Raw genomic sequence first — 21,640 nt, 5'->3', positions numbered from 1 at the left:
TACAAAGCATAGAAAACATTTTGTTTTTAATGTATATTTCTCTATGAAAATCAATTTCAATTCAGAAGTAAGCTCTTGCAAGGTCTGGGTACTCCTGACTTTTGGTAAAACTTTCATTCCTGACACAATTACATTTCCAAACGCTTTGCTGGGCAAACTGTGAAGAGTCTAATTACCCTTTTAGGGCTCAAATTAAAGGTGTCTATCACTATCAATGAGCTCTTACTGTACTGGCTATCCTCAGCTGCAAAATCCATGTTGATCTAAGCATGAAATGACCACCCTGTACCAAGAAGACTGAGGGCTTTATGTATCTGTGGGATGCATGATATAACAGAACCTTAAGTCCTGCCTCTTGATGCTGAATCCTTTGAAAACAGCAAGATCTTTTAAATGTCAGAAGGTAGATTTGTCATTGCTGAGGATTTTTGGTATAATTAATGTCAAAGCTTTATAAAAGAATGATTTATTAAGTGTAAAAGCAGTACATGCACTACAATGACTAAACACATACCAGCACTTAATAACCACAGTGTAAAAGTAAAAACAAATATCAATTCAAATATCAATTTACATTTACACTTACCCTTAAACTGACATTGACACACAATGTGAAGTTCAAGTGAACAGTCATAATTTTTTTTAGTTCATTACTGACATATTCCCTTCCATTGTCAGGCTACACTTTCTTGATATTTTTGCCTGTCCGTTTTTCCAAATGACTTTGAAGTTTTTAAATTTCTGTGAAACCTCAGATTTTTTCTCAAAAATCATTGATGTGTCTTGAAAAATCATCAATAAATGTGATAAAATAAAGATTTTCACCAACAGATGCTGTCTCCTCTGCCTCACGCAAATCAGACTGTACTAAGCCCAAGATGTTTTTATAACACCTGCTAGTTTTGAATGGAAGACTGTGTTTTCCCATGGTGCATAACTCACAGGGATGAGTTCTGTTGAAACCTTTGCCAACTTCAGCTTACCGTTGTGATTCATATTTTCTAGCTTGTAAAGCCACTACATTCTATGTAGTAGCATTGTCTCATTTCACTTGTATTCAGAAAATAGATGTCATGCTTAGGAGATACTTTTGGCAATTAGTTCACCTTTCTTGTTAAAGGTCACTTTACTATTGTTTTATCATCAACATACAAGATTACATTAACACTTCCAGAAGTCTATAGTACTAAGCCATCAGCTCCCCTACTGACCAATGAGCTATTATATGGTTTGGCATTATGAAGCTTCCCTCCATCATTGGTGATATGAGCTGTGACACAAGAATCTAAATACCACATCTCACTTTCATGAGACTGTAAAGAATCCGCTACAACAGAGGCATTCCTCTGTTCTCACTGTTTTAGTCACATTTGTTTTATCATTATTTTATGATGAGCTTATTTCTCTTATACCCCTGTTAGAACAAACTTTAGCCATATAATAAAGTTTGTTGGACAAATTTAGTAATGTGTTTCCTGTGGCCTTGTTTGTTTACATATAAGGCTGGTTCTTCATTCCCATTTGTGTCTTCAAGTTTGACATCTTGTGGCAGATTTACTTTAACACAATCTCCAGAGATGTGCGAGCCACTTTTTTCAGGTGCTATAACCATAGGTTGATAATGATCACATAATCCAGCCAGAAGCAAAGTTTCTTTCCATTTTTTTACTCACCAAGTACTTTTTTTCATTTAACTTAAATGCAGTCATTATGATTTGATCACAATAGTTGTCTACTGACTTTCATCTATCTAATTTGGTGTGATTAATGTTCTAAGCAAGTCCATTGTACGTGAGAGGCCAGAGTCTTCAAATCCTTTTTCCAGGGCCCTCCAGGCTTCTGCTTCCACATTCATGTGCCTTATGTGGGAATAATTTGCCTTGCACACGAAATTGTCCAGGAATCTGCTTTTCTGTCTTTTTTCTTCCAAGACTAATTTTTTCAGATCCAAAGGAGAGTTTACCATAACATCCATCAGTTCATCTTGGACTAAATAGGCCTTCATGGCAAATTTCCACATTGAATACTTTTCACATCCAATCAACTTTTCAAGTGTCAGTAGTTCAGTGAGTCTGTGCCACTCATTTTTAGATATGAATGGATAAAATAAACTGCAGTCTACATACACGAATGATAAATGAGCAGAAATACAAATGAATGCCACACACGAAACTTAATTATGAACTGACTCCAGATTTTTTTGAAAAACTTCTATTTTTAACATTTATAAAATGTTGCTTTCACACCTGAGTCCATAACCTTTTCGGTGAGCATTAATAATATAATTAGTATAGAAGCTTTATAAAAGAATGTTGTGTTACATCGAAAAGCAGAATGTGCACAACAGTGACTACAAATATAAAAATGCTTAGCAGCCACTGAGTAACAGTAAAAGCAACAAGAAAACAAAAAACAATCAGTTTCCATATTCAGTCATCGCCTTAAAAGGATCAAGGGGCTTGTTATTTTTTTGAAACTAAATAACTGTTTCATTCCCTGCACATATTCATGAAAATCACCATATGCACTCTTCAAAATGGCATATAATATTTCTGAGACTAGGTAGTATTATCAGCAGCTGATTAACAGCAGACAGAGAAGGAAACCTTTCAAGCTCTCATTTATATACCACTTCAAAATATTATTTTGGAGGACATCATTATCTTAGAACACTCTGAGAAAATATAGACAACTTGGATGTAGAAGGCACTGTTCAGGAAAGAAAGATTACAGTATAAATTAGAATTGCTGATGAAGTCTCAAACCATGTGGTAGCTGCATGATATTATAGAATTCCTATGAAAGATAATCAACTTTAATATCAAAAAGAGACATATTAGATTTTATATGCACTTAATACTCTTGTACTTTCTACCATCAGAAAATAAGATATTATGCATGAAATGAAACCCCCAAAGTAATTCTTAAAATGTCTAGCTCCTTGATGTCCATATACAGAAGATGAGGTTTGCAATCTGATGAGAACACGTTAACAGTATGTATTTGGTTTCATTATACTTTACCCACTGCTGAACTTTCAGCATTACCTGTAAGTTGGTATCCATTGAGACCTTTGCCAACAGGTCGAGCAAACACCCATCCTATAACTCCTCCTAGGATGCTCAGTGTCTGCATATCATAACCAAGCAGCTCTGGTACACGGGAAACTGCTGTGTACGTCCTTCCATCAGGTGTTACAATATACGACTGCATGTCAAGAACCTCAAGTTCGATGTCATTCACTACACCTGTCACCTTGCCATTCATTCGCATATGACCACCTGCAAAGTACATTTTTTTACATGTGGCAGAGTATTTTATTTTCAACTGACAAGCCTTTTGAAGAACACTATAACACATGGATATAACATTAGCACTATAAGCACAACCAACAAGATTAAATTAATGCCCAAATACATAATGTTTTCTTCCACATTCTGACATTCAGGAGGAGACTCAATAGGAACAAAATAAATTGTCTTCAGGAAGGATTACAAACTCATGACAACTAATGAATCAGGCACTTATTACATTGCAAAAGCTGATCAGAATGGATTACTGGCAACATATTCTGCAGATTGCAAAACAAAAAACATGAAGGAGCATGATAAACAAAGATTTATGAAAAGAATTAAAAAAAAAAAAAAAAAGAAAAATTAACAAAAAATCGGGGAAGAAGTGAAGGTGGTGTACTCATTTTAAAAGAATGAATAACAAAAGTAAGCGAGATATACAGATCCTATTGGAAAAATGGGATTCTAAAGGGACAAGAACTAAAGTTCAATTTTGGTGATGGAATAAAGAGGAAAGGAATCATCTTATACATATCAATTTTTAGCTAGACACAGAAAATGATCTGAGTAATGAAAAAATAGACCAGAATGAAATCAATTAATCATAATTGAATTGTGTTTTAACATAGATTTAAATTTATACTGACTGTTGTTTGCACCCTGTTTGGGTGGGAAAGGTTCTGTCATATTGTAATACCTCATTTTGTGGCACACCTGTGTGATGTTGTGCTCGTCCTGTGACTATTGCCTACAGCAGGGTCAATATCTGGGAAAAGGAGGTGTCCTCCAACCTACAGGAGATGGACCAATCTTTCTCTAACCCTCCTAAAATGATTATAGCCAGAGCCTACCTGGCTGACTTACAGGTTTGTGGTTTCCTGTGATGGCCAGTGTTCTCTGGCACCCACTGCAGAGAAATTTGTAAAGGTCCTGCCAGAAAACAGAAGCTCTGTCAATGAGAGAACGAAATGGCCAATGAAAATGCCTACATCCTGCTCTCGTTTCTGATTTGCTGGAATGCCTAAAAGTCATGCAGTTTTGTAGAGCATTTTCAGAACTCACAAAATGGGATAGAAGGCTGGCACCCCCTTGGCATATAGAAGTCATGTGCCCCCTGGGGAGAGAGGGTGTTTTGTAGTGTCCTCTGGAAGTCAGGAGAAAGTGATTTTTATTGATCAGCCAAGTTATTTCTTGTAGTAGGGAAATTAGTGAGAATCTGAAAGTTTGTTCCCGTAAGTGGGTATGAAATTTTGTTCAAGTCATTCTGGTTTTCTAGGTAATTTTGCTGTTTAGTGAATATGCACATGCTTAATAGGCAGAGACCCCCAAATTAAGTTGTGCACCCAAGCAGCTAGCTAGCCAGTGGTGTTTAGTGATCTAGACAGACTTGGCAACATTTTTGTTGATACCAATAAATTATATTCGTTTCCATGGAAATTTGAGTGTATTGTATTTTTATGAGCTTTTCGCTATCACCTTTAGGTTGTCTTTTTTTTTTTTTTTCTTTTTTTTTTTTTTTTTTTTTTTTTTTTTTTTTTTTTTTTTTTTTTTTTTTTTCGAATAACCCATTTGGAGGGTACGATGAATCAACTTTGGCTACTCTTCATTGTATTAGATTTCTTCAGTTTCCAAATTTCCTTCATCCTTTTAGAGTGTTGTTCCCTTTCTTCTTGAGTCCACTTTCGTCTAGTTATTTTCTTTCTCTCCTGAAATTCTGCCTTTTGAACTGCCTTTCTGAAATGTGTTCTGTTTTCTATTGTGTCTATTGTAACTCCAGCATTTTCAATGTCCTTTTCAGTCTCTATGAACCATGCTGGCTTGGATTTGTAGCTATTGAGTAATGTGAATATCCGCTTGGTTAGTCTGTTGTTATCCATTCTGAATATATGTCCAAAAAACTGTAGTCTCCTCTTCCTCATTACATCAGTTAGTTTCTCTGTTTTCAGATATAGCTCTCTGTTTGGTCTTAACCTGTATTCAGCATTATCATTTCTTTTAGCTCCCAGTATTTTCCTTAAAATTCTTCTTTCGACCTTCTCTAGTTTCTCAAGATCTCCATTTCTTGTTAGTTTAAGTGTTTCTGCCGCATAGAGAGCTTCAGGTCTGGCCACTGCATGGTAGTGTCTTAATTTCGTGTTCCAGGACAAGGATTTTTTATTATAAACGTTTTTGGTCATATGAAACACTCTTTCCATTCTGTGCACTCTAGTTTCTATAGCTATCTTTTCTTTGGCATTGTATGTAATCCACTCTCCTAGGTATTTAAAGGAATCTGTTTTGTGTATTGTGTTGTTGTCAACTGTAATATTTTGAGGAGCATCACAGATGTTTGTCATAAACTTTGTTTTTTCATAGGATATTTGTAGTCCTACTTTGGCTGCTTGTTTTTGTAGTTCTCTTATTTGTTCTTGGGCATTGTCTAGTGAATCTGTAATCAATGCCATGTCATCTGCGAAGGCTAAACAGTCGACAGTGATCTTGTTTGGATTTCTCCCTTGTTGAATCCCTTTAGTATTGATGGCCTTCCTCCATTCTCGAACTACCTTCTCCAAGACACAATTGAAAAGCAGAGGTGACAGACCATCTCCCTGTCAAACACCTGACTTTATTTCAAACGATTTTGAGAGCTCTCCCCTAAATTTTACTTTCGATTTTGTATTTGTCAAAGTACCTTTAATTATTGCAGTTGTTTTAGCATCAAGTCCCAATTCTTTTAAGATATCAAGCAGTGTATTTCTGTCAATTGAATCATAGGCTTTTTTAAAATCCACAAAAGTAATTACATATTTTAATGATTTTCCTCATTTTCTATTATGTTCTTTAAATTTAGTATTTGTTCTGCACATGACCTTCCCTTCCTAAATCCAGCCTGATACTCTCCTAGCTGTTTGTCAAGTATCTCTTCTGCTCTTTTTAAAAGTGCCTTAGACAAGATCTTATAGGTCACTGGTAAGAGGGAGATTCCCCTATAATTGCTAGGATCTGTTTTCTTCCCTTTTTTATGTAGTGGATGTATTAATGCAGCTGTCCGGTCTGGTGGTAATCTGTGTGTTGTCCAGATTTCTTTTAGTATTTCTGATAGACACTGTATCATGTTGTCACTAGAGTACCCCCATAGTTCAGCAACTATATTATCCTCTCCAGGGGCTTTATTATTTTTAAGCTCTTTTATGATTTCTTTTATTTCTTCTGTGGTTGGCAGCTTGGAGTCTGGTGGTGTTGGGTTTACAATATTGAAATAAAATTTTTCTTTCGGTGGATAACAGTTATGTAGTTCTTCAAAATATTCAGCAAGTATTCTACAGTTCTCTATGCTATTGTATGCAGTTTTCTGCGTTTTTGGGTCCGTGAAAAATAGACTAGGAGGAGAGTATTTCTTTAAGTTACTTTTGAAAGTTTTGTAAAAGTCCCTAGCATTGTTCTGTTTGAAGTTGGAGTCTATTGATGCTAGTTGGTCTTTTATGTATTGAACTTGGATCTTTTTAAGGCCTTTTGAAGCTTGCTTCTGGGCTTCTTTTAGGGAGTTCCTATTTTTATCATTTTTGTTGGCATTCCAAATGTTCCAAGCTCGTTGTCTTGTTAGGATTAGTTTGTCACACTCATCATTCCACCAGGCATGTTTCCATTTTTTGGTAAGGAGAATGGTTTCTTCTGCTGTCTGTACTATATCTTTTTGAAGTTGTTCCCATGTTTTAGGTGTTTTCTTTTCCAAAAGTGTCCTGAAATTGTGTTCCTTGGTTAATTTCTGAGTGTCAAACTTTTTAGGTTGATATTCGCTCTTTTTTTTATATATTGGTCTAATTTTGAATTTAACGACAGATAGATAGTGATCTGAATCTAAACTTGCACTCTTAGCCACTTTTACATTGAGTGTCTCTGATGCAGACAGTCTGCTTATAGCAACATGGTCAAGTTGTTTCTCCCCACAGACTGGATTCGGGGATACCCATGTAGTTTGTTTTCTAGGGAGTTTTTTGAAATATGTAGACTTTAGAACTATGTCGTGTTCTCTGCATAAACTAATAAGTCTTTCTCCATTTGCATTGGTTCTTTTATGTGCAGGGAATTTGCCTACTATGGATTGGTGATGACGTTCTTTGCTGATTTGAGCATTAAAGTCTCCCAACAATATTATTGTGTTTTTGGATGAAATCTGGTCTAAGGTGTTTGACAGTTCCTGCCAAAAAATTTCTGTTTGTTCTTTTTGTGTTCTGTTTTTCTCATTTGTTGGTGCATGTGAGTTTACAATGGTATACAGTTTGTTTACTGATTTCAAGGTTAATGTTGAAAGCCTTTCATTGACAGATTTAAATTCTACTATCGAATTTAATATATTTTGGTTTACAATGAATCCTGTTCCAAATTGGGATACATTCTTCATAACTCTTTTTCCTGGCTTCCCTTTGAAGATTCTGAATCCCTCTGAATCAAATGAATGTTCATCAGTATACCTTGTTTCTTGGAGTGCAGTTATCATTATATTTTTCTGTTTTATAAAATTTATTAACGTTTTAAGTTTTCCTGTTTTTAGAAGTGAGTTTACGTTGAATGTTGCCAAGTAGTTTATATTTTTGTGTTTAATTTTATTTGTTGCTTGCTTAAGGCAGGTTTCATTTAACTGTTATGAGTGAACATTTTCCAGTCCAGTCGTTTCTCAGAATCTTCAATGAAAGTAATAAGAAAGCTAAAGGGCTTTCATTTATTGACTTTGAAGTTGTGAGAAGTTTAAGCCTGTCATGCAGGTTAATATGGGGCTGGAACCCCTTATTCAGAATGATTGGTAGTGTAACAGAGCAGGGACTTATTCTGGGTGCACCAATAAATGTTTACAACTAAATTCATGGAGCGGTACATCTTGTAATGTCTCACACATCACTTGTTGCCAAGAATGTATGGATTCTGGCCACATCCACAAGTGCAGTTTTGTGCAGTGCCACAGAAGCTCTGGGGCATGGACACAAGTAATATTTCAATATCAAACTAGTTTTAAATGAAATTGGATTCTTTAATTCCAATCTTTAACTTAAATAAAATACATGGACTTTGTTTTGAAAAATCATAAGTTAGGGCAAAAGGTTTTTAATTGTGTAATCAGTTAAGTCTATCTTCTTACTTCATAAATACTAACCTTCTTTCAAACAATGGATGCCATTCCCATAATAACCTTCATTACAAGTGCAGCAAAACCCTGTTTCATAGTCAAGACATGTAGCGTGACTATGACATGTTGTTATTCCTTGTTGGGCACAAGAGTTTACTTCAGCATCAGCACCTAAAATAATGAATTCTTTTATCATACTTCTTAATTTTATGAAATTAGTTTACAATGATTTTAAGTTAGATACAACATGTAATCTTTGGAGTGTGTTGCTTCAAGTAAAGATCAAATGAGCAAATGTAAATTGAGAGCTCTTAAAATGCAGTTTATTTTTCTTTAAGTGCTTTTATAGAATTTTTGAAATTAAAGTCAGTCAGCAACATTATTAAAACCTGCTTATTTTGTACATGTCTTTAAACATATGCTCCTGACAAATCTTCTTGTACCTGATGGATCTTCAGCTAAGTCTGGTAGTAAGATATTCCCTCTCTCATCAGTCTCTCCAATGTTAAACAACCAGATGCCAGGTTCACCAATATTGGACCACCTAACAGAAAAAATATCTTAGCACACTGAGAAGAAAGAAGAGGGATATGAAGAAAACCACGGAAGAAATAACAAATTTTTGTTTTAAATTAACAAAACCAGATTTCAGTAATAAAACTGTTTTAGCCACTACACAAATATAAGGATGAAGAATAATAATACATAATTTATAGAAAAGAATATCTACAAAAACCATGTATCACAGAATGTTATTTTGGAGATGGTTTACATCTAAAGAAGATGAAATTGCCATTTAAGTATAACAGAGAGAAATACATCATTGAGACCCCCACTCCCAAAAAAGTAATTTCAAGTCAAATGGTGTAGTATGTAAGTAACTAAGCAACTTCTTGGTTTCTGAGAGACATTACATTACCTGAAAGCAGACTAGTATCTTTCAGTACAGTAATTATGTAACAGAATATTTTCATGATATGAATATAATAGAGGGAAACATTCCACGTGGGAAAAATATATCTAAAAACAAAGATGATGTGACTTACCAAACGAAAGCACTGGCAGGTTGATAGACACACAAACATACACACAAAATTCAAGCTTTCGGAACCAATGGTTGTTTCATCAGGAAAGAGGGAAGGAGAGGGAAAGACAAAAGGATGTGGGTTTTAAGGGAGAGGGTAAGGAGTCATTCCAATCCCGGGAGCGGAAAGACTTACCTTAGGGGGAAAAAAGGACAGGTATACACTCACACACACACACATATCCATCCGCAAGTACACAGACACAAGCAGACATTTGTAAAGGCAAAGAGTTTGGACAGAGATGTCAGTCGAGGCAGAAGTACAGAGGCAAAGATGTTGTTGAATGACAGGTGAAGCATGAGCGGCGGCAACTTGACATTAGCGGAGGTTGAGGCCTGGCGGGTAACAAGAAGAGAGGATATACTGAAGGGAAAGTTCCCATCTCCGGAGTTCTGACAGGTTGGTGTTAGTGGGAAGTATCCAGATAACCCGGACGGTTTAACACTGTGCCAAGATGTGCTGGCCGTGCACCAAGGCGTGTTTGGCCACGGGGTGATCCTCATTACCAACAAACACTGTCTGCCTGTGTCCATTCATGCGAATGGACAGTTTGTTGCTGGTCATTCCCACATAGAAAGCTTCACAGTGTAGGCAGGTCAGTTGGTAAATCACGTGGGTGCTTTCACACCTGGCTCTGCCTTTGATCCTTCCGGGTTACAGGACTGGAGAAGGTGGTGGTGGGATGGTGCATGGGACAGGTTTTACTCCGGGGGCAGTTACAAGGGTAGGAGCCAGAGGGTAGGGAAGGTGGTTTGGGGATTTCATAGGGATGAACTGGATCAGACTCTGAATGTGGCTCTCCAGCAGGGATACGACTTCCTCAAATCCTGCCCTGAAATGAGATCCATCCTTCATGAAATCCTCCCCACTCCACCAAGAGTGTCTTTCCGCCGTCCACCTAACCTTTGTAACCTCTTAGTTCATCCCTATGAAATCCCCAAACTACCTTCCCTACCCTCTGGCTCCTACCCTTGTAACCGCCCCGGGTGTAAAACTTGTTCCATGCACCCTCCCACCACCACCTACTCTAGTCCTGTAACTCGGAAGGTGTACACGATCAAAGGCAGAGGCAGGTGTGAAAGCACCCACGTGATTTACCAACTGACCTGCCTACACTGTGAAGCTTTCTATGTGGGAATGACCAGCAACAAACTGTCCATTCGCATGAATGGACACAGGCAGACAGTGTTTGTTGGTAGTGAGGATCACCCTGTGGCTAAACATGCCTTGGTGCACGGCCAGCAATTCTTGGCACAGTGTTACACCGTCCGGGTTATCTGGATACTTCCCACTAACACCAACCTGTCAGAACTCCGGAGATGGGTACTTTCCCTTCAGTATATCCTCTCTTCTTGTTACCCGCCAGGCCTCAACCTCCGCTAATGTCAAGTTGCCGCCGCTCATACCTCACCTGTCATTCAACAACATCTTTGCCTCTGTACTTCTGCCTCGACTGACATCTCTGCCCCAACTCTTTGCCTTTACAAATGTCTGCTTGTGTCTGTGTACTTGCGGATGGATATGTGTGTGTGTGTGAGTGTATACCTGTGCTTTTTTCCCCCTAAGGTAAGTCTTTCCACTCCCGGGATTGGAATGACTCCTTACCCTCTCCCTTAAAACCCACATCCTTTTGTCTTTCCCTCTCCTTCCCTCTTTCCCGATGAAGCAACCGTTGGTTGCGAAAGCTTGAATTTTGTGTGTATGTTTGTGTTTGTTTGTGTGTCTATCAACCTGCCAGCGCTTTCGTTTGGTAAATCACATCATCTTTGTTTTTGGAATATTTTCATGAAAAGACATCAGCAATTTGCATAAACTAACAGTTTTTTGTGACTAGCTATTCTTATTTGTGGTGGTATAAAATTGTTAATGCACAAGAAATATAAAGAAAAAAACTGGCCAGTAATTTTTTGGGGTAGTTTTCAGCCAGAATAGTAGTGTTCTAGTGGGCAGTGTGCTCAGTAGCTTCAGATCTACAATTAGGAGACATAGTTCTCTCTCTCTCTCTCTCTCTCTCTCTCTCTCTCTCTATCTATCTATCTATCTAAAGTTCTTTTCAAGTATTTTGTTACCAAGCGAAGTGGTGCAGTAGTTAGGATTCACATTTGGGAGGATGACAGTTCAAACCCGCATATAGCCATCCTGATTTAGGTTTCCTGTGACTTTCGTAAATCGCTTCAGGAAAATGTCGAGATCAATCCTTTGAAAGAGCATGGCCGACTTTCGTTCCCATCCTTCCCTAATCTGATGGGACTGATGACCTTGCTATTTGGGCCCCTAACCCAAATCATTCAAGTATTTTGTTTGGTATTTTAAAATATTATTTTTTATTATGGTCTGCCAAAGAAGCTATTATACAACACATTCTTGGCTCACATACATCATATAATTAAATTACAGTAACTGTTCCAACTGCAATCTTCATTCTTTTCAGTTCTGCATCTTGCCCTTCCTCCTTCTACCAACCCACTCCTGTCATTATCAATGTTGTCAATTTAACCCCATTTATCCACCTTTTGTTTTACATTTTTCAATTTTTTGAACATGTTTCTTGATTGCTGCTTCACCTTTACTTCCTGTCTTTTCATTGTTGTTCTACCTAAACTTTTATTTTACGTCTGTATGTTGTATTTTACAATGAATGCTTTATTGACAACATTTATAAGGGGCACATGAGAATGCAAACAACTCAAGTAAACCACAGAATATCCTATAAACATCAATGAACAAAATGAAAGCAAAGAATAAGCAGGATCAGTGATATATCTTGCAGTTCATAATGACCGAGTATCTTACTCCCTACAAGTTCTAATGGTACTTTCTACGTAATCGGACATGAGGTCCAGAGCATGTGACAACTGGCAGAGGGATATGAGACTCTGCCAAGTCTGTCATAGATTCAACAGGCTTTTTGTCCAGCAACTGCTACGGCTTCTCCAATTTGCAGGTACTGGCATATGAGGTACAATCATAGCTGAGGTATCATTAACATCAACTTTAAACATATTTTTGTCTTAGCTAAGAAATGTATATCTGATTGATTATAAACTCTATTATTGCATTTTTAGAGCGTAAATATTCAAACACTTTATGAACGTATAAAAAAAATGCAGTTTCATATCTTTTCTTCATTCGTGCCGTTATGTATTGATCCATTACCTGATACCAACAAAGATCTTGGCCTTTGAATTGGCCCATATTCTGACACATGTTGAGAAGAATTATTTGCAGTAACTGGTGCCCTTCATAAGCAATATTTCCACATATGAATTCAACTCAAAGGGTCACAATATTTGGTTCCCTTTGTACATCCACTACCTAACTCCTGTATGTAAAACGATACCTTGTTGCCAATTTAGTGCATAACAGTTTGCAGCTTAGCAGAAAACTCAGTGCTTTAGGGTCACTGTCAGATTTACTGTGGTGCCCTGACAAACAAAAGACCCAGACAACAGCAAATCCCTGCAGTTCTGTCACTGAATATGCCATAAGTTCTGTGAATGTGATGTCGCCTTCAATAGTCAGCTGATGCCCTAAAGATGTGCTTAAAATTGTATTTTGTGTGTGTGTGTTTTGATATTTGGAGGAGAAAATTGGTGACTGACATTTTGTGGAAAGATCTCCCCATGATGAAAATTGACCAACTGACTTATCATATCCATGACACTTTCCACCACTATTATATGATAACACAAAATGAGCTGTGCTGCTTTGAGCTTTTTTGATGTCCACCATTAACCCTATCTGGTAGTGATCTAAAACCTCACAGCATTATTCCAGAAGAAGATGGACAAACATTGTGTAGGCAGTCTCTTTAATAGATATGCTGCACCTTCTAAGTGTTCAGCTAATAAAATGTTGTCTCTGGTTTGCCTTTCCCATAACATTTTCTGTGTGGTGATTCCAATTTAAGTTGTTCGTAACTGCGATCCCTTGGTATTTATTTGTACCAGTAGCCTTAAAATGTCTGTGATTTACTACGTAATCAAAATTTAATGGAATTTTTTTAGTACTCATATTGAAAACATCACTTTTTATTGTTCAGAGTCAATTGTCATTTTCACACTATGCAGGCATCTTGTGTAAATGATTTTGTAATTAGTTTTGATCTACTGTTGATTTTATTTGTTAATACAGGTTTAGGACAACAAACAGAAGGCCTATAATATTTCCATGTGGAACCCCAGATATAACTTTTGTTTCACTAGATGACATCCCATCAGTTATTATAAACAGTGACCTTTCTGACAGGAAAACATGAATCCATCTGGGACCGATGAGCTACCATTTGTGAGGTATGCTGTTCAAAAACTTCTCGAAATCTAGAAATACAGTATCAACTTGAAATTCCCTGTCAACAACACTCATTTCTTTGTATGAATGAAGAGCTGTGTTCAACAACAAACTGTTATAAAGACAGTGGAGATATTTTATTATTAATTTCTGAATGATTGTACAATTATGATGAGTATATAACAGGCTAACGACATGTTGTCACTTGTTAGCATATCAAGTGGACACCCATTTGCCTACAGTAGCTGTCAACTCACCTGTAGAGGTTCTGCACGTGGTCTGTGCCTGATCCCCGCAGAGTGTACAGACGGCCATCTGCAGCCACCAGCCCTGCCTGAGCGCGGGCATCAGGCAAACCACCCTCTTGTCCCGAACCTTGTACCCACTGTATGCCATCATCTGCATACAGGAATTGGGCAAATGATCGCTGCCCATCACTTGTGACCACCACCTGGTATGTGTTCACCTGTGACACACATATTTGTTGTCATTATGGGAGTCTATTGAAGAACAGCTCAAAGGAAAAGTGTGAGGCACGAATTTATTTATACGTATCTGTTGGTCACTTAATTTTTGACAACACAGAACAAGTAAAGGGCAGTATGTACAGAAAAATTAGGTTTACTGGATGAATTATCATGAATAATGTTATGGTCATTACCAGGTATAAAGGAAGGCTATGTAATTAAATAAATTTGCAATAGAGAAAATTATATTTTTGTAGGAATGAACACATATGTAGTTGTTACTGCTGCTACTGTTGCTGTTGTGGTCTTCAGCCTGAAGACTGATTTGACACATTTCTCCATGCTAGTCAATTTTTGCAAGCCTATTCATCTCTGCATAACTACTGAAAACTACATCCATTTGAATCTTACAGCACTCTAGACTTGGACACTCCCTACAAGGTTTACCCTTCACACTTCCCTCCATTAGCAAATTGATGATTACTTGATGCCACAGGATATGTACAATCAGCTGTTCCTAATGCACCGTTAATATTCAATGCTAACAAATTTATCTTTTCAGAAATACACTGAAACAGAATAGGTTGATACTCACCACACAGGGGTGTTGAGTGACAGACAGGCATATTTAAAGTACGTTTACAAGTAAACAAAGCTGCTGAACAAAATCTTTCCTCAGATGTTGAAAAACATACACACACACACACACACACACACACACACACACACACACACAGTCATTGTCATCTTTGGGCACTGGGGCCCAAGTGTCATGAGATGTGATCTCAGTTGGAGTGGGTAGTGGTGGTACAGAAGGCTGCACCACTGGAAGGCTGTGCTTCGTGGAAAAGTAGGGGAGGAGAAGCAGAGAAGGGGAAAGAATGATGCAGGTGCACTTGGGGGTGGCAGGCATCTGTAGGGCTGGAGTGAGAGCAGCAAAGGGGATAGAGGCAAGTGGAAAGAGCGACTAGCGAAGATTGAATGAAGGATATGTGTCACCAGCTGTGCAAATCAGAAAAGCTGGTGTTGGTGGAAAGAATCCAGATGGCACAGACTCTGAGGCAATTGCTGAAGTGAAGCACACCACAATGTGCAGAATGCTCAGCATCAGTATGGTTCAGCTGTCTCTTAGCCACAGTTTAGAAAGGACCATGACAAGAGCTAGTCAATACCCTGGTGCACAAAACGATTCAGTTGCTCCCATGCTGTGTAATACTGATTCATAACTCCCACCCCTTACGCTACAGAACCCGAACCTAAACAGAGCTGCAACACAGTTATGAACCAGTTCTCCTAAAGCCTGAGTCCCACAGAAGTATCAGTCCTCTCAAAAAGTCTCACATTTTGCCCCACTCCCAAATTCAATCATGCTGGGTTTTAAAAGAACTCTTCACCTTCTCCCAGCCATTACAGTGAAAATACTTTTTCTTCACCAACCCTACCAATTACACTCATCATAAAATAAATACTGAATCCTGATTTACTCTATTTGGTTTTCCACCTAACCATGGCCCACCCCTCTTCTGGCCAAATCGTGCCCTGATAACTTTCCAGAACTTACCAACCTCTAACTCCGTACCATCATTATTCCCCAAAATCCTCAAGATGGAAGCTAATATCCAGACAGAACAGAAATCTGCCATCTAAAAACGGATTCTGACTCTAGTATCCCAAGTGTTTACAAAGGATCCACCACTGCAGGGATTACCTGGTGGAGACACTGCCAGCTGTCAGACAGGCTCACCTAAAAGCCCTGCCACAGTAACCCTATTCCAGAAATCCAGCATATTCTCCAGTCCCTCCTCGAATTCCTATGTCCATCCCAGAACCTGTACCCTGAGTCTCTCTCTGTCTTCCTACCTTCTACATGCTGGCTAAAATACGTAAACCCAACTACCCAGGACATATCATTTTGGCTGGATACCGCACAGTCCTCTCCCCCTTCCCCCACCCCTGAAACAATTTCTATCCTTGTGGACATACACTTGCAGCCTATTACCCATGACCTATCCTCCTATATAAGACACACCAACTACTTGCTCTACTGACTCTTCACAGTTCATGTCCTTTTACTACTCAGCATCCTGATCATCAAATCAATTCCATCTCCTCCCACACTAACATTGCAATGCCCATGGCCTTACCACCACTGAACACTATCCTTCCCAACATCCAACCGACTAGAAACATACAACCTTCTTTCTGATCACCATGACCAGCAAATCCTCACCCACTTATTACTTATCCTTTAAAGCCATCACTTGTAAACAAATCCACAGTACACCCAGTGCCACCCATAAGGTGCATCCTATGCCAAACTACTCATGGGTCACCTGGAGGAATAATTCCTAGCAATGCAGAATCACAAATCCCTCAGATTCACTGTTAACAGCTTCATGATCTGGACTGAGTTTGAAGACACTCTACCCTCATTCATCCAGTATCTTAATACATTCACGTCCTCAACCAGGGTATTGACTACCACATGTTGTGCCCTGAAATGAGAAATACAGTCCCCACTATCTTCCAGACCCCTCCAATGGCAGTACTCCACTGTCCACCCAATCTATGCAATATCTTTGTCTTTCCCTATATGATACCTTCCCCACAACTAATCATCCACTATCAGACTAGTTGCAAGTCGTGCTTCACACATCCTCCCACAGCCATCTACTCCTGTCCTGTCACACTTACGCCCTACTGCACCAGAGGCAAACGAAACATCTGCAAAAGCAGCCAAGTGGTATACCTATAGCTTCAAACATTGTGTGGCATTCTGTGTGGGCATGACCACTAACAAGCTGTCTGTCCACATGAGTGGCCACTGCTAAAGTGTGACCAAGAAACAGCGAGACCACCCAGTTGCCAAGCATGCTGTGCAACAGGTCATGCTTGACTTTAGTGACTACTTAGCAGCCAGTGCCATCTGGATTCTTCCAATCAAAACCAGTTTTTTTTTTTTTCCGAGCTGCACAGGTGGTAACTCTCCCTATAACATATCCTTCATTCTCCTAAGCCCCCAGGCCTCAACCTCCACAGGTCCCTGTTCTAGTTGCCTTCATCCCACTCCAGCTGCACACACGTCCAGCGTCTGTATAGTCCTTTCCCATTCTCTGCTTCTTCTCTCTCCTTACCCCACAAACAGAGCCTCCTGATGCTGTACTTCACATACCACCATCCTCTCCCTGCCACATCCCTGTGCACTCCCACAGACAGCACTTCAGCTTCTTCCCCCACCCCTACCCTGCTATCCCTACCCCCTGCCCCTCACCCACGCCTCTTCTTTAATCCAGCCCACTAGATCTACGTCTACATGAATACTCTGCTAACCACCATGAGGTGCATGGCAGAGGGTACGTCTCATTGTACCAGTTATTAGGATTTCTTCCTGTTTCGTTCACATATGGAGGCAAGGAACAATGATTGTTTGAATGCTTCTGTGATTGCAGCAATTATTTTGATCTTATCCTCATGATCCCTATGTGAGCAATACTTAGAGAGTTATAGCATGTTCCTAGAGTAATCATTTAAAGCTGGTTCTTGAAAGTGCAAAATTTTACATTTCTGAACATTTAGAGTAAATTGCCAATTTCTGCAACATGTCAAAATCTTTGGGCTTCAGCACCCAGAGATGACAGTGGCCATGTGTGAGTGTGAGTTGTGTGTGTATGAGTATTAATAGTACACAAGTGGTTTTCTCTGTCTGAGGAAGGACTCTGTCTGACAGCTTTGTCTACTTTTAAACGTACTTTAAACATGCCTTTCTACTGCTCAGTGCCTCCTTATTTTGTCATTGTTAATCTATCTTGGATTTTCCATCGTTTCCATTTCAGAATTATTACTACTATCCTTCTCTCTCTCTCTCTCTCTCTCTCTCTCTCTCTCTCTCTCTCTCACACACACACACACACACACACACACACACACACACACACACTCACACACTCACTTTCTCTCTCTCTCCTTCTGCATTTCAAATCCTCTCTACTTCTGCCAACATCAGTTATTTTGCTGCCCAAATAGTGAAATTCATATATTACTTTAAGTGCCTCATTTTCTAATCTAATTCCTCCAGCATTGCCTGATTTAATTTGATCACATTCCACTGCCCTTGTTTTACTTTTGTTGATGTTCATCTTACAACCTCTTTTCAAGACACTATGCATTCTGTTAAACTGCTCTTACAAGTCCTTTGCTATCTCTGACAAAATTACACAACATCATCAGCAAACCTTAAAGTTTTTATTTCTTCTCCCTGAATTTTGATTCCTGCACCACATTTATGTTATTAATTTCCTTTAGTGCTTACATGATGTACTGTTTGACTGACATCAGAAGCAGCGATAACCCTGTCTCACTCCCATTTGAACCACTGCTTCCATTTCACGTTGTTCAACTCTTATAACTACAGTCTGGTTTCTGTGCAAATTATAAATAACCTTTTGCTCCCTTTATTTTATCCCTGATACCTACAGAAATTTTAAGAGAGTACTCCACTAAACAATGTCCAGGGCTTTCTTTAAATTTATAAATGCTACATCATGAACAAATTTAAGTATTTTGGCTAAGAATGACAAAAATATTTCTTTAGAGTTCCACAGCAAAATAACCCCAATACTGCCACTAAAAGGAAAAGAAGATAAGATCATTAATGATGTAGCACAGGCTCATGCTGAGGAAGGACTTTTTGAAAGGAACCATCTCAGTATTTTCCTTAAGCAATTTAGAGAAATTGTGGAAAATCAAAATCTTGATGGCCAGATAGGGATATGAAGCGTTGATCTCCTGAATGTGAATCTAGTATCATACCATGTTCCACTGAAAATAACTTGGCATTCAATAAAAAAAATACAAAAAATAATAGAAAACTGCTTTAAAAACTGTCACACCAAAGAGGCAATGGTGTGATAATGTTCTGGCCTTTCCTGCACAATAGACAACATAATAACCCACCATTTAGTTTAAAAGGGTACAGAAAAAAGCATTCAGTTTGTATATTCCATTTGACAGTATGCGTGAGCACTGCAGCTTACTGTTGTGTTTTAGAATGTAATCTACAATCAGCTAGATCACGGATGAGTCTGGACATGCTTCAGCATTCTTTTTTAATTTATGACTGTATGTATGATCTACTATTAGCATACACCATTCATAAGATGTTAGCAGTAAGAACAGTGTGTAAAGTGGATAACTGTACAATTTTCCAGAAGCTGTTTTAAGTTTTGGAATTTTTAAGTTTGTTTTCGGATTAATTTACGCCTTACTGGTTCTTGTTGCTGACACTAAAATCATTTTCAGCTGGACTGCGGTGCACACAATCACAATAGAAACAATTATGAAAAATATAGATTGCTATTCACTGTAAAGATGACACATTCAGTTATAGACTGCCACAATCAAAAGACTATTACACATCAAGCTTTCAGCCAAAGCCTTCTTCAGAAAAGAAAAGAAAACATATACATTCATGCAAGCAGGCAAACCTCACACACACATGACCTCTATCTGCAGTTACTCTGGGCTAGTCTTTTCATTGTGCCTGTTTGCAACTCAGCGTGTCATCTTTACAGTGAGTTGCAATCTATCTTTTTCATAATTGTTGATATTCCAACATGGACTTTCCACTGTTCAATCATGATAAAAAACACAAAAATAAGTTTTGTGTAGACTTTGCCATTTGCCTTCACATCTATGGTTCAGAGTGGAATTATGTACTCTTCTGTGAAAGCATCCAACAAATGCAATTTAGCATAAAGCAAAAGATTGGGAATCCCAGCACAGTTCAAAAGGAAATTTAAAAAAAACATACCTCATTAGTAATTCTGTCTACAAATTATTGGACTATTTAACCTACATGGCAAGCAACAGAGTTTGCTGTAATGATTCATGCCAAGTAGTAACATACTGCAAACATAATTCAATATTTAGAGCTATAGGTAACTATTTTCTTTGAAATTTACCAAAATAATCAAGTACATATTAAGTTAAGCATAGGTCAGGAGATAAACAGTGGTTATGTAGTAAAAATGAGGAGGCAGCAGCTTTTTTCAGAGTAGTAGTGTTCTTTCATATTTACTCAATAAAATTTATCCATCATTAGCATGAAAAGCATTAAGTAGTACAGCAATGTTTAATTGCTGTACCAGTATACAGATTAAGTTGCGATGATGTGCTTGTCTTTTGTTAATGTATGCCTTGAATCCTTCAATGTGACTGAAGCTTCTCTCTCCTGATGGGAGATATGAAGGATCAATGAAATGTAAATGACATTTTATAATGGTCATGCGTGTGTGACAAATAAAACAATTTATTTAAATAATAGACAGCCTCAGTAACACAATAGTTGATGTTTGATGGCTGTGGACCTGAGTATAAAGAAAACAATTTTAATGACCTCATTGTTGATGGGACATTAAACTCAAATTTCTTTCCTTTTCTTTTGATTATAGATGTTTATGAAACCACTTTAGATAATAGCACACACGATACACAGTGGCAGTAGTATGGGACTGCTCTATAGTTTCTGTATCAGTACAGTTAGGTCTCTAGGTACAAAGTACAAACCTTTGTATTATAGTTCAGATCAGGAAAATTTGCTGCAGTGCTATTTCACAGCCCTTAACTGAACCCCAGTGAACATATCTGTGTTCATCTACATCATACTCTACAAGCAACCTAATGGTGACTGGCAGAGGGTACTTCTTGTACCACTAAGGGATCAACCTTCCCTGTTCCATTCGTGAATGGTGCATTGGGACTGTGTTGAACTAGAGCAGTAGTCGCACGCCAGACAAGTTCATTCACAAATGCAGCAACAACTATTCACCTTGCTCCTGGAAGAATTAACACAAATTTTGCCTTCCTTGTATCAGAAATCAGTAGAAAGACTTACCCAAAGACTAAACGCTGTGACAGTGTCAAAAATTAGGAACTTCGTGCTACTACTTACATGGCACATGTCTTTGAAATGAACAGAAAGGGCCATTTGGAGACTTCCCATCATAGTTATAAAATTGAAATACAAATCCAACTACTTTGTGGTTCCCATTGTAGAGGATGCCATTAACCATAACCACAAGCAATAGATTCATTTTCAGTTAAAACCTTTAAAGTAGCCCATACACAGTATATATAGTGACACATTTTGTGGCATTATGCTCAAAAAAACAGTATGATGCTATGCACTTTTCTAAAGCATGATGCTACAATGGATAACAACTGTTAGACGAGTTGCACTGCTTGTGACTCACCTTATCAGCACCCATGTCATAATATCCCACACTGTCCCATGTGGCAATGAAGGCACTCTTTGGCTCAAAGTCTTCTGCGGAGCTGAAGTACTGACGAATCAATGTCTTTAGTGCAGACAGTATTTCTGGATCCTGCGTCTCCCTGTACAGAAGT

General features: G+C 38.3%; 1 protein-coding gene across 2 annotated transcripts in view; it reads right to left on the bottom strand.

The window, feature by feature from the left end:
• LOC124619667 (nidogen) overlaps positions 1-21,640 on the bottom strand; it is a 255,619-nt gene that overhangs the window by 106,854 nt on the left and 127,125 nt on the right. For both annotated transcript variants that reach the window (XM_047146205.1, XM_047146206.1), the window contains exons 3-7: positions 21,487-21,628; positions 14,027-14,235; positions 8,838-8,938; positions 8,422-8,565; positions 3,048-3,281 (exon numbers count right to left, since the gene is read on the bottom strand). In XM_047146205.1, coding sequence (XP_047002161.1) covers positions 3,048-3,281; positions 8,422-8,565; positions 8,838-8,938; positions 14,027-14,235; positions 21,487-21,628 — 830 coding nt within the window. The remainder of the gene's footprint in view (positions 1-3,047; positions 3,282-8,421; positions 8,566-8,837; positions 8,939-14,026; positions 14,236-21,486; positions 21,629-21,640) is intronic.

Source organism: Schistocerca americana, chromosome 6 (genome assembly GCF_021461395.2).
Source record: "Schistocerca americana isolate TAMUIC-IGC-003095 chromosome 6, iqSchAmer2.1, whole genome shotgun sequence".
NCBI classification, from domain to species: Eukaryota; Metazoa; Arthropoda; class Insecta; order Orthoptera; family Acrididae; genus Schistocerca; species Schistocerca americana.
The sequence above is the reverse complement of the archived record's forward strand: the minus strand, read 5'-3'. Positions and strand labels throughout refer to the sequence as shown.